The 14433-nt window shown below is 47.5% G+C and overlaps 1 protein-coding gene across 1 annotated transcript in view; it reads right to left on the minus strand.

The window, feature by feature from the left end:
* The window catches only part of LOC126534665 (phospholipid-transporting ATPase ABCA3-like), a 130955-nt gene that overhangs the window by 101139 nt on the left and 15383 nt on the right, over positions 1–14433 (minus strand). Inside the window, exons 8-13 of the mRNA XM_050181927.2 lie at positions 10243–10427; positions 7544–7675; positions 6283–6400; positions 4790–4944; positions 1934–2089; positions 168–340 (exon numbers count right to left, since the gene is read on the minus strand). Coding sequence (XP_050037884.2) covers positions 168–340; positions 1934–2089; positions 4790–4944; positions 6283–6400; positions 7544–7675; positions 10243–10427 — 919 coding nt within the window. The remainder of the gene's footprint in view (positions 1–167; positions 341–1933; positions 2090–4789; positions 4945–6282; positions 6401–7543; positions 7676–10242; positions 10428–14433) is intronic.

A 14433-nucleotide genomic window follows, 5' to 3' on the forward strand; every position in this document is an offset into this window, starting at 1 on the left:
TTCCTCCGCCTTGTGTGTTTCCGCAGAACTGATCGGTCTAAAACTTGACGTGAAATGAAGGGCCTCCGGGATTAAACGGCGCTCAGCACTCTATCGCGCGAGCCACCCGATCTCGGAGTTCGTGCGAAATCAGCATATAAATAAGAAAGAAACAACTTGGCGCGTACCGTATGCGGCCGTTGGCCATGACGGCGATGCGATCGCCAAGCACGTCGGCCTCGTACAGTTGCTGCGTGGTCATCAACACGCAGGTGGTGCGCCGAAGCTTGAGCAGCAGCTCCCAGAGGTCGCGGCAGCCATCCTGGTCCATGTTGGTCGTCGGCTCGTCCAGGATCACCAACTGGGAGAGAGATTCGATCGCCGTTCAACATCGCCAGTGCGGCGACGAGAAAAAAAATTTGCGCGCTTCTTCATACTTCTGGCGCGAACCAATACGACACAATTGCGAAAGAACTTAAAGTTGGTAATTATTCGTGGTAAAACTGCAGCGCGCACAAGCGGCGAAGGACACAGGTAGTTTACAAACACTTGTTTACAAACACTTGTTTACAAACACTTGTTTACAAACACTTGTTTAGAAACACAGGCAGTTTACAAACAGAGCTTGTTTGTAAACTACCCGTGTGCTTCGTCCTGTGCCCGACGCTGCCATTTTACCATGTACAAAAGATTTGGCCAGCTCCTAACAGGGAGCGTCACGGCGTTCTTACCTTTACGTTGGCGCGGCCAGCGGCTACAATGGCCTCCCGTTAGGAGGTCCGGACAGTAGCTCCTCAGGATTAAATAAAGTTCGTTGTCTGTCTATCTGTCCTAACAGGGACGTGCGAGCAATGCTGTAACGTTTGGTAATTGTACCGGGAATATTGGGTACTTCGAAGAACACATGGTGAAAGAACAGAGCTAGGATAACGAATCGGGGGCGATTTCGAACTTATCTATGATAGCAGCGCGCGGTAAATGAAGACGACAGAAAAGGAAGACGGGACAAGCGCTGTCTGGCAACTGAAACTTTATCCGAAACGAAACGTGACGGGCACAGTATGAACAAAAAAACAAAAACAAAACTACAGTGATCCACTAGTACGGACTAGTTATGCAGAAGATCACAACGGAACGTTACGACCTGTGACGGAATGCTGTCTCCTTCTTTGTCAAAGCAACAGAAGGGTGGCAAACACACACGCTATGTGAAAATTCAGTACGCTTCAATAATTTCCCGATGCCGTCAATTCTTTATGCTTCACAATTATATACGCCGCGTTTCGTTTCCAATAAAGTTTCAGTTGCCGGACAGCGCTTGCCCCGTCTCTCTCTTCCGTTGTCTTCGTTTACCGCTCGTAGCTATGATGGGTGGGGGGAAGGAACAGCACAAGCATGGGACAGCATGCAAGAAGACATGTGCCTTCCTGTGACCTGTGTCGTCTAGTTGTTCTAAAATGTTTGCGCCGTGTCTTCGACACGGTAAGCGACCCCGCTTCAGTGGATACACTTACTTTGTCAGATCACATTACATTGACCCCGTTAGGTACACATATCTTGGCGAATAAACTGCTCGATCATGATATTGTTACGTGTGGAAAGACACAGATGAAAGAGGCTATATACAGGCTATTTACACAGGAGCCAGAACGCCAGGCCGACACTCGCTCGCGCCAAGACCCACTTCGTCGTCGTTCTAGCGGCGGCTCGTCCCTTGAGCATCGCTCGATGATATCGTAATAATATGCACCTATTACCCTCTACGACAATGGCAGGCGAACAAGAAATGCCTCATTCCGGAGCCTGCTATTACCACATGCCTTCATATACCATGTCCGCGTTACGATGTATGCCATGTACCGTGCACCATATACCATGCATACGGTGCCTTACGAGTGACGAGCACCGTAGCTGAGGGGTGGCCAACACCCATGTACCTTCAGGTACCACGTACCTTAGGAGTCGCCACGATCGCAATCGCGGTGCACAGGCGGCGCTGCAGGCCGGGAGTCAGGTTTGCGGCCAGCACTGCGCGGTGTTCCATGAGGCTGGCGTCGTGCAGAAGGGTCACCACCTCCAGCTGGACTTTGTTCAGCGGGATGCCCTTGATCTGAGAGCGCAGCGGGGCAAAGCACACCTCAAAGAGACGCAATACACTGTCCCGAAGTAAAGCGCACGCCGCAACCCAATGAAGAGGCTCGCGAAGCATCGCTGTGCACAACAACACAATAACTCAAGAGAGTCTAACGTCGCGAAAACACGCAGTGCTTTATGAGGGCCGCCATAGTGGTAGGCTATCCGGATTATTTTGACCACCCGGGGTTCCTTAACCCGCAAGTAAATCTAAGTTACCGAGTGCGTTTTCATGAATCAAACACGCGAGCATAGGGTCAGCGGCACAACCCCATAGCCACTGGGACATCACCGCGGGTTGGACACTAAAGAAGGAGCCCTAACCCCGGTATTCGCAAAAAAAAAAAAATTAATACTCGGCTCGAAGCACATCTTCCACTCTACCGAGTTTAGCGCAGCACCGCCGATCATGGCGAGCTTGAGTTTTCCGCCGTCATGCACCTGCCATTCGTTGTTGAGTCTTTCCTGCGTTGTGACGCTTTTTCTCACGGCATGAGTTCACTCGTACATGATATATGGGCATGCCCCATAACGATATAGTACCGTATATGCAGGAACATGCGGGTTTTTACATGGAATACCAATATGCATACTATCGCGCTCAGTGTGAGATACAACGTGAAAGCACGTGGCAAATCGGTCGCGCGTTGTAGGCCGTACTGAGCGGCGTAGTACGTATGTGTCTATTAGATATAGGAGATGTCCATTTTTTCGATAACGTGGCTTTTCGCTATTGCAGAAGCGTAATTCACTTTTATACCTCAACATATCTTTCCCTTTAGTGTCGATTGAAGACTTTAAGCGCGCTTCACGCATTGCCTTCGTTGCACTGGCGACGGCCTCTAATTGAAATAGTTCACTTAATGAACGGTCTGCGAGCCTCCTGATTATCTCAGACCCTCGAGCCACCGCCCCGCAAATGCGTTGGTCCCGGGCTCAATCCCCAGTCCTGGGCATATTATTGCGCGAGTGCGAGCGAGCCAAATCATTCTTTCTGAGAAAAACGCACAGTCTCCTTAAAAGCTTCGGGCTGGGTGGATAACACGATTTCTCTCTTCATTTCTGAGAGCGTGCGCAAGGAAACACATTATCCTCACAACGGTAGGCCTCGGGGTCCACAAATTTCTTCAAGAAAACAAAACCACACGCGTGATCTAAATGTAGAAGCTTTCTTGGTTAAATAAATAGAGTTGTCACTTTTTTTTTTTTTTTTTTTGCACGATTTCACCACACTCCAAAGATTTACACTGTGCACGCTTGGTGTCCGATACGAGTTCTTCGCAACGATTCAAGCGCATGGTGCGCCATACAATGTGGGGTGTTTTTGCCGGCAGAACTATACTACTCTGCAAAGCAAGCTTGCGGACAGCCCTAGAAAAACACGCGGAGTACACTGTAAAATAATTTACACCCTTAAAAGATAAAAAGGGTGTAAATATGTCTATAACTCCCACCCTTATGGTGTAATTTGTATAACCGACACCCTCAGGATGTGAGTTATAGACACATTTACACCCTTTTTCACTTTTAAGGGTGTAAACTATTTTACAATGTATAACAGAAACGACGTTCGCAGTATACACGCACCAACAACAGCCGTTAGAATCCAGGACGGATATCCAGCCGTCCACGCCCTGTGACCGTTGCTGTTTAATCCAAACAAGGCCACCAGCGGTACGGTTCGACGCATGTCTCTTTCTTATGTCATTCGTTTCAGGTGATTATCCGCATGCTACGTACTCGCCAGATAAGGGAGTCGGCCACAAAGACCTGTTTAAGCTTCGTCTAGGGCACGTTAGGTGTCACTGAAATTTAGAGAAATATAGTACAATAAAGCTTACCGTGCAGAGATAGAAGTTTTAATAAAGAGAATGCATAAAGAGGCAAATATGCTTGACTGCAATAGATGAATGTAAAATCCGATTAGCCCAAGCAAGCTAAGCGATCATTTGTCGCCACCCCGTTTTAGAGTATGCCAATAGAGATATTCAAATGATCATCATCATATAATACGAGGGACGTTCCGAAAGTAAGTTTCGCAATTTCTTAGAAAGCGAACAAGGTACACTAGGTGAAACAAACAATCGCCATAATGATCCACGCCCGTTGCTCGTTCAGCGATTGAAAGAGTGTCAGCAGAGGAGGAATGGTGCATGCGCACAGCGCCGAAGAGTCACAGCAGACAGACGTGCCCGAGGTTATTCAAGTACGACGGCAGACAGACGTGCGCCGACAACGTGGTCGCCAATGGAAGTGCGCGCTTTTTATCCGGTATGAATGGGCACGTGAGACTAGTGTGTCCGTCATCCATGAACGCCTACAGACCACGTACGGTGAAGAGGTCACGTCTCAGACCTTGCATCGCAGGGCACCGAGTTTTTACCAGAGTGGTTTCTTCGAAGTGATTGTATGCGACGACAAATGTCTCAATGTCGGTGGCGACTAGTGGAAAAAATAGGGCAATAGGGCAATAGACATGATGCCACGGTGTGTGTGTGGGGGGGGGGGGGGGGCAATAAGGTTCGCGTGCGAAAATAAATAACGAAGCTTACTTTCGGAACGTCCCTGGTATGTACCCGTACACCTTTCTGGTAACGTGTTGTTAATCGCACAAAGGATACGCGTTTTCGAACAAGCTGTAAAGATACAGCGAGGTGCCCGCAGCTGTTGCACGTACGATAGCGAAGAACATGAGGTGCTCTTCGACTGTGAGGTCGTCGAACAAGACGTTGTACTGGGGGCAGTAGCCGATGCTCTGGCGGGAGTCGCGGGTGCAGATCCTCACGTCGTAGCCGCCAACCAGCGCACTCCCCGAGGTGCAGTCAACGAAGCCTGCGCGATAAGTATACCATGTCTATAATAAACAGCCGTAGACGGGCGAGTTCTAAGCCGTACAAGCTATAGCACCTTTCTTTTTTTCTTTTAATGTTTGCGTTGAGCGTGGCGCCTTTTGTGATGTACATAGGCACTTCGTGAACGGTGGTTAGTGTTATCTTGCCTATGTCTCATTTGAATCGACAACAAATTACACGCCCGTCTTTTTCTTTTTTTAACCAGTTATCCATTACTTTTTTTTTTCGCACGTTGCGTTATACGGGCTCTACGTTGGAGGTCAGCTAGGAGTTTGGACGGCTGCATAGGTGCAAGCCGACGGCGTTGTCCAGCAGCGCTGCGGACGTGGGAAACCCCCTAAGCGGTCCGATGACCATGCGATCAGGCGTCGGCGAGCGCGCGTAACCGGCGTCGCTGATGGAATGACATTAAAGAGCCGCCAACAAACAGGACGCTCAGTAGTTCCGAAGACTGTGAGAAGTCGCTCGTGTACACAGCTTTCGCTGTCCTTTGATGCTTCAGCTGCCACAGTTAGTTTGCACACATTCACCGGACATCTCTGGACTCGCGTTTCCATGTGGCGATTGGTTAATCGTGTGGGGGTAGGACTTGCAGCGTAGATAAGGCACCAATACAAAGTGCACATGCTCTCGTGCAATTGAGCTTGCGTGGGTGCGTTTGTCACCGCACGCCGACCAATCATAGTTCTTTGAGGCGCTCGCGCGATAGCGCGAGAGCTTTGGGGGCATCCCGAAGGCTTGTGATGGAAAACTCGGGAAAGACAGCCCTCCACTTCTCCCACCACCCTCTCCCTCTATGGCGGCTGCTGGAGGGGAAGGTCACAATTCCCCGCCGATGCTCACGCCGCTGGAGGCAACACAAACACTAGGGATAAACTTATATGTGCACAGCTACTTTTGCTACCGCTACAAATGTGATGGTTAAAGACTTATTTACGGAATCGTGCAGTGAAACAACAACGCCACCTATATAAACACCTTCGCTTCAACAAATGTACACTTTCAAGCTTTCGCATAAGTTCAACAAATCTAGATGGGTTCTGTCGCACTTCCTCTCTCTCGCTCCACCTCTCCTTTTCTATAGGTGGTGTCCAAAACCTGACGTCTATGACGTGCTTTCGGCTCCCGAAATCGTTTCCGCGGCATGCAGAGGGCAAAAGCATAGCCTTCGAAATCCGCATCTGTTGTCCAGATGGCGCTGTCGCCGGGACGTGAATTTCGACACCACCTATTCTGCTGCCGTCCGAGATCCCACTCCAAGCCAGCGGTCATTAAGTACTGAATGCTGAGTATAGGGGCTTTCGTCGCATCGTCTCACCAGTGATCATGTTGAGAAGGGTGGTCTTGCCAGCACCGTTGTGCCCGAGCAGCACGGTGATCTGGTTGGTGTAGATTCTCAGGCAGGCGTCGTCCACGGCAATCACACCGTCGTAGTCCTGCGTGCACGTCACGTGACATATCGTTGGCGCGCCATATCTCCGTGCGTACGACACCTCTCGTCTGCGCGCAGCGTTACGCGTCACGTCACGTATACTCCTGTACACTCACATATGCACTCACGTATACGTGAGCGTATACTATCGTATACTGTGTTGCTGGGGATGAGCGAATCGAGATGACCGGTATAAAGCGAGGTAAAGCGGCTGACTGTACGACAATATGCCTGTATCGATGACGTCAATGAATAGCTCCTTGTATGACCCCATGCCAAGTAGTAAAGTTTGACTAGGCTAATAGAAAACCTGCAGTCAAACCTCCTTTAACGAAGTCGTACCCAACACAAGAATACCTTCATTATGTGCTTTATTTGTTATAAGCTACGATCACTACGCATGGTTGTAGGCGAGAAAGATTTTGTGTTTAATAAGTTAAATCCAATTGTTAGTTACATCCGTATTCGTTATTATTATTTTATTATTACATACTGCAGGCCGTGGTTGGAGGGCCGAAGCAGGAGTGAAAAACAAGCGTACATGCGATACAATGGACGGCATGTTAAGGGTGCAAGGAAAGGATATCAGAGAAAAATTAGGTTTGGTTAATCATAAAATATAAGTACGAATTCTGTGTCGTACAGTGATGTATTATGAACATGTTATATACTAAAGTTGATGTCTGTAATAACATTCACGAAAGACTCAACCAATATAGAGGAGACGAGTACCCCCGGTAGCTTGTTCCAATAGGCTGTTGCGGCTGGAAACAAAGGATACCTCTGAGAGTTCATGTGACTTGTGGTTTATTTGACAATTTTACTATTTCCCGTGCGTGTTGAATGCCTCGTAACGTCGTGCAGGTAAGCAGAGCTACTTATCTTCAAGTAGGCATGATAGAATTCAAAGACACATTCAGGGCATTGGCTGTTGGCTGTTTACACAGCTTCACAAAACAATCTATAGACTCGTATTGCCCTAAAGAAGTCTTCAAAAAGGCAAAATAGCCTACTTGAACAATCTGTGGGCTCCTCAAGGGCACTATGAGACCCCTAAAGAAGGCAAGGCAGTCGACTGAAGGTGTGTACACAAGTGTTTGACAGTGTGTAACCGATTTGACAATGCCACGCCGCTTCGGCGTAATACCTTGCTTGCGTTGACGAGCTCCACAGCCACTGCCTGGTAGGTGGGTTCGGCTTCGAAGTTAAGCAACTCGTCGCCTCCTCTTGATGTCGGTAGCATTGGGACGAAGGTCATCCTCGGAAGCCAGTAGCCGAGCTAAAGAAACCGTTTTTTTTTTTTTACAGCGAAGTTGTTGCGAAGTTGTTTTACAGTGAAGTTGCTACTATAGAAGTCAGTCGAAAACGTTATACAGTATGATAATTCTTAAGTTTTACGGAATTTTTAAAGGTAGCCTGTTCCAGGTAGCACAGTTCTAGTCTGAGCTGCGTAATTCAGAAAGCCGAAGTATTCGTTGCTTTCCACTGTCATTAGCTCCTAGAACATAGCAGCTCCACAACTATATTCATCGCAAACGTAGTTGGCATTTTCATTTGCTTAACTACTGTATATGCTCGTATAATGGCTGCATAATTGTGCTGCCAAATTTATTCTCTCGCAATGAAAAGTCTCTGCTGTCCTCCACTACATGCATATATGACATTATATATATATATATATATATATATATATATATATATATATATATATATATATATATATATATTATATATATATATATATGCAAGAAGTTCGTAAATAAACAGGTTAATTCCACAGTTTTTTCGCTTGAACTCAGTGCACAAAAAATATTATTGTGCTTATTTACTTTTTATTAGTCTACTGGGATGTTTCGATCGAGAAATTCATGCAGGTTGTTCTGTTTGTTCTGTTAGGCAAGTATTAATTGCTATGTCATATAAGATATATATATATATATATATATATATATATATATATATATATATATATATCTTATATGACATAGCAATTAATATATATATATATATATATATATATATATATATATATATATATATCTTATATGACATAGCAATTAATACTTGCCTAACAGAACAACCTGCATGAATTTCTCGATCGAAACATCCCAGTAGACTAATAAAAAGTAAATAAGCACAATAATATTTTTTTGCACTGAGTTCAAGCGAAAAAACTGTGGAATTAACCTGTTTATTTACGAACTTCTTGCACGTTGTGTGCCGAGCTGCCGTCAGAGATATTTAAGCATTAAATGCTTTTGGCTCCCGTTGTCGGCGACCTTCAAAAGACCTTGAGCAAAATTCCAGAGCCGTTATCCGGGCACTCAAATCAGGAATGGGACGAGAATGAGGCGATAACGAGACGAGAGCATCCGGGCTTTGTTGCGGGTTTAAAACGAGATCATCTGGGCAACCAGACAAAACTTAAGGAAGCGCGGTCTCTGCCCCCAACGCCTTGCACAGGACCACATTACATACGCCAGTTACTGCCTAAACAAGTTACAAAAAAAATATTGCTTCCGATTTCCTCGTAATGTTTGTTCACAATATCACTCAAGCTGTAACTTCTTGTACGCTGAAGTTTAATTTGTCATTTCCAATGGCGGCGTTCAAAAGGCAGGTACAGTGCACCATACACTTGAGTTTTATCTTTTGGTTCTGAGACAAGGTTGCTTACGCTCTTCTCGACGCCATCGGTCCGTGAGTTCCGCGGCGTGGGTTTTGCGCCGCCTCCGAGAGATGGCGTCACGCTGTGTGACCAGGGCGGTAGCGTCCGGTGCGCCGTGGATGGTTGTGAGATGGTTTTGGCGGTTGTGACTGAGTAATCTGCTTTGCCGGTAGCTATTTCATGCTTACATCGATTACTCATGCTTACATCATGCTTACTCTCGATTACGGGAGAGCCTTTTTCTTTTTTTTTTTAAGGAAAACTAGCTCGAACATTACTTCCGGTGCTCAAACCGCCATGTATTTCATTGCTGAGAGGACACAGATTCTGGGATTTTCCTTGTTTTTTTTTTTCTATGCTATCACATATGATACGCCATGCGACAAGGTGTTATACTCCGCAGAAAGGGGGGTCATGGTGAGTGCAAACTGTGACTAAATTTCTGTGTTCCTAACCGAATTAGAAGCGTTGGAAATAAATATGAACCCTCGTTGTTATTCCTATTTTTATGCGTCATGTGGCGTTCGTATTTGGTTTCCCTGGTGTCCTCGGTGAATTGAACAAGGCACCTCATTTATAATTGTGGAAATTAAGAGGGCACGTTGCGGGTAACGTGCAGGTAAAGTTCGAGTTTTTCGGACTAATTACGGCCTGTGCAGTGAATTACGCGTGCAAGTTATCCGAAGCTTTATAAGTGTGTTTTACGAACAATGAAGAATTGAAGCCACCGACCTTGGAGAAGTGCGAACGCAACCGAAATCAAATTCAGCAAAAATGAGGGAAGTGGGGGGGGGGGGGGTGCTAAAGCCGATGTTGTGGCAACACAAATTCTGCATTTCCAAGGCGAGCTAACAGTCATATTCTAAAACTAAATAGGATTATTCTATAATTACATTCGAAGCATAACAAGATTAAAGCAGAGTTATGCAACTTGCACAACCGTAACCCTGTTTCCAGCATTTTTTTTTCATTCTTCGCATCCAAATAGCTAATTAGGTGTATGATAATTGGGTCCCGGGAGCTCTATTTCTTTTGTACAAAACACAAATTCAAACTGCCGTCGTAGCGAATGCGCTCCTTAACAGACATCAACTAGGTCGAGAACGAAGGAGACCTTTTAGATCGACCGGCTTAGTACGCGTAGGAAGCCGTCACGTGATCGCGGCGGTGCCACTGACCTTCAGCGGAAAGTGAAAAGGCTTGTGGACGCCCGGCCCGAAGCAGAAGACGTTGTCGAAGTACCAGATGAAGGTTGCCAGGATGCAGTCGGAGGTGAACCCCACGAACACGATCTCGGCGAGGGTCACGTTGTCTGGGGTCGCGGCGGGATCGTAGAAGTTGCTCCAGTTAGCGCCGCGTTCCACTGCATGTGACGCACACAACCACATGGGAATGACTGAATCATCGGCACTACGAAAAAAAGCTTTCTCGCGCGTTCTGCCCACGAAAGCGCGGCCTCTCAAAGTAAATTTCGGCGACGTAGGCAGTTTTACCATGACGTTGCAGCATTTCAAGCATTAACTTATGGGAGACAGTTCAACCCTTCAGTCAATGGGTGCTTCGTTGGTAGGTTGATCTCCAGATGATCTCTAACGCTAATAGACGGTATGTAGTAAAGTCGGTTTACCATCTGTACTACCTTTATAAAAGATGCCGGTGAGTGGGTCTGTTCTTAAAGGGCGCCTCACCAGGTCTAGCCATTTTGAGCTGACAAGCGCAGAGCACACAATGCGCGCTAACGATCGTGTTTGCAAAGAATTACATCGCTACGCGCCACGGAAAGGTCTGACATTTCAATCCGAAGGCCGTTCTCCCTTTCCTTCGCGGCGACCGCGCTCCAAGACGGACGGTGACGTGCTCGTGTCCCTGCGCCTACGTACTCGTGTCCGCAGTGTGACGTCGCTCGTGGTGACACGTGACTTCGAGAATTATTCAAGGCAACATCTGTTATTTGTGTGACCTGTTGCCTGAATTGACGAATTGAACTTTAGAGAATTAATAAAACACACAAACGGAATGTCTGCGTGTTTTTTTGCTTTACTTCGCACCGATCGCAAGAGAGATATTCTTCCGCTTCGTTTGCTTGTTCCCACGGTCGTGCATTCACGTGCGCAGGTACCGAAACTATGCCATTTTCTGCCGTGTGCCAGCGAGTGATCATGCTCTGCGATCCGCTTGTCTGCCTCGGTATTCGTGTAGCACTGAATTATACCGCTAGTCATGTGTCCTTGTGCACAGCGCGCAAAACGTGCGCTGCGCGAAACGGGACAATCACAACCGCTCGCGCGCAACGCCGTCAGCGAAAGTGCGCAGCCCCGCAAAAAAAAAAAAAGTGAGGAGAAAAAAATAAAGGCGGGGCCCGTGACGTATGCTTCACACAATCCTCCAGGTCCGGTATGAGAACGCAGGGAAGGAATTTCGCTTGCGGAGGCTAGATGGGGCAAGAGAAGGTCTATATTTGTGGTGAAGCTCGCCTAGTGAAATCATGAATTCGCGACACTTAAATATTTCTATCTCGGCTATTAATGATCCGATTTGAAACATTTTTGCGACAGAACGCTCCCTAGAGCACACGTAACAACTTACACACGAGTGCAACCAAAATTTGCTATGCGGCCTGGTGAGGGGCCCTTTAATAGAATTTCGCAAAGAAAAAATGAACGGCATCTACATATCTTCAGCGAAACGAATGTATGCCTTCAGGCGTATTATACTTTTATTTAAGAAACTTCCTTTGCCTTCTTCCTCTGGGTTTCGGCGCCTTTGCTGATGGCCATGACGTGACGATTCTAAACGACGTTGGTGTAACAACGACAGCGCGAAGATGATTTGTGGACAAAGGGATGACGATGAGTGTACGACGACAACAGTGTGACAGCAACCGGATGACGATCGAAGCTGGAATGACGACGATGGCACGACCACTACGGCATGATGACGCGGATGCATGATAGCGACTGTCTGACAACGACGCAATGATGACAATGAAATGAAAACGGTGGCACAACAATGATTGAATGACAACACCATAATTGCAATAAATTGATGAGGAAGGAATAACGTCGATGGACTGACGAAGGTATCATGGCAATCGACAAGGGAATAACGTTACAGAAGTTGTGGTGGTGAAGCGACAGGGTGACGACCAACGTGACAAAGGTATTACGACTGTGTGACGACGTCTGCATGAAAGAGAGTCGGTTGCTGAAGTTATAATGGTGACGACGGAATGGACCACGACAGACAGCGAGTGCATGAAGATGACTGTATGACGAACAAGGCATGACAACAGGTGGCAGGACAATCGGTTGACGACCAGAGTATGACGACAATGGTGTAACGACGACTGGACCACGTAATCTCTATGACGGCGATGGGGTGACAACGGCGGCATGACAGGAAACAATCCACGAGTTGGAATGGCGAAGATGCAGCCGTCACGACGGTATCCCGACGACAAGCACATACCTAGTGGCTAAAACTATGACTCAACTTGGCCCACCCGGTCGGCGTAGAAGGCGTGACGACGACGGCATGACGACATTCAGAAGACAAAGCTGGAATGACGACGATAGAACGACAATGGCGGCATCGCGACCACGAGCGCATGCTTGGTGGCCCAAGCTGATAAACAACATGAGCCACTGCGTGGGCGTAAGAGTTTAGACAGACAGACAGACAGACAGACAGACAGACAGACAGACAGACAGACAGACAGACAGACAGACAGACAGACAGACAGACAGACAGACAGACAGACAGACAGACAGACAGACAGACAGACAGACAGACAGACAGACAGACAGACAGACAGACAGACAGACAGACAGACAGACAGACAGACAGACAGACAGACAGACAGACAGACAGACAGACAGACAGACAGACAGACAGACAGACAGACAGACAGACAGACAGACAGACAGACAGACAGACAGACAGACAGACAGACAGACAGACAGACAGACAGACAGACAGACAGACAGACAGACAGACAGACAGACAGACAGACAGACAGACAGACAGACAGACAGACAGACAGACAGACAGACAGACAGACAGACAGACAGACAGACAGACAGACAGACAGACAGACAGACAGACAGACAGACAGACAGACAGACAGACAGACAGACAGACAGACAGACAGACAGACAGACAGACAGACAGACAGACAGACAGACAGACAGACAGACAGACAGACAGACAGACAGACAGACAGACAGACAGACAGACAGACAGACAGACAGACAGACAGACAGACAGACAGACAGACAGACAGACAGACAGACAGACAGACAGACAGACAGACAGACAGACAGACAGACAGACAGACAGACAGACAGACAGACAGACAGACAGACAGACAGACAGACAGACAGACAGACAGACAGACAGACAGACAGACAGACAGACAGACAGACAGACAGACAGACAGACAGACAGACAGACAGACAGACAGACAGACAGACAGACAGACAGACAGACAGACAGACAGACAGACAGACAGACAGACAGACAGACAGACAGACAGACAGACAGACAGACAGACAGACAGACAGACAGACAGACAGACAGACAGACAGACAGACAGACAGACAGACAGACAGACAGACAGACAGACAGACAGACAGACAGACAGACAGACAGACAGACAGACAGACAGACAGACAGACAGACAGACAGACAGACAGACAGACAGACAGACAGACAGACAGACAGACAGACAGACAGACAGACAGACAGACAGACAGACAGACAGACAGACAGACAGACAGACAGACAGACAGACAGACAGACAGACAGACAGACAGACAGACAGACAGACAGACAGACAGACAGACAGACAGACAGACAGACAGACAGACAGACAGACAGACAGACAGACAGACAGACAGACAGACAGACAGACAGACAGACAGACAGACAGACAGACAGACAGACAGACAGACAGACAGACAGACAGACAGACAGACAGACAGACAGACAGACAGACAGACAGACAGACAGACAGACAGACAGACAGACAGACAGACAGACAGACAGACAGACAGACAGACAGACAGACAGACAGACAGACAGACAGACAGACAGACAGACAGACAGACAGACAGACAGACAGACAGACAGACAGACAGACAGACAGACAGACAGACAGACAGACAGACAGACAGACAGACAGACAGACAGACAGACAGACAGACAGACAGACAGACAGACAGACAGACAGACAGACAGACAGACAGACAGACAGACAGACAGACAGACAGACAGACAGACAGACAGACAGACAGACAGACAGACAGACAGACAGACAGACAGACAGACAGACAGACAGACAGACAGACAGACAGACAGACAGACAGACA

Source organism: Dermacentor andersoni, chromosome 7 (assembly GCF_023375885.2).
Source record: "Dermacentor andersoni chromosome 7, qqDerAnde1_hic_scaffold, whole genome shotgun sequence".
Lineage (NCBI taxonomy): Eukaryota > Metazoa > Arthropoda > Arachnida > Ixodida > Ixodidae > Dermacentor > Dermacentor andersoni.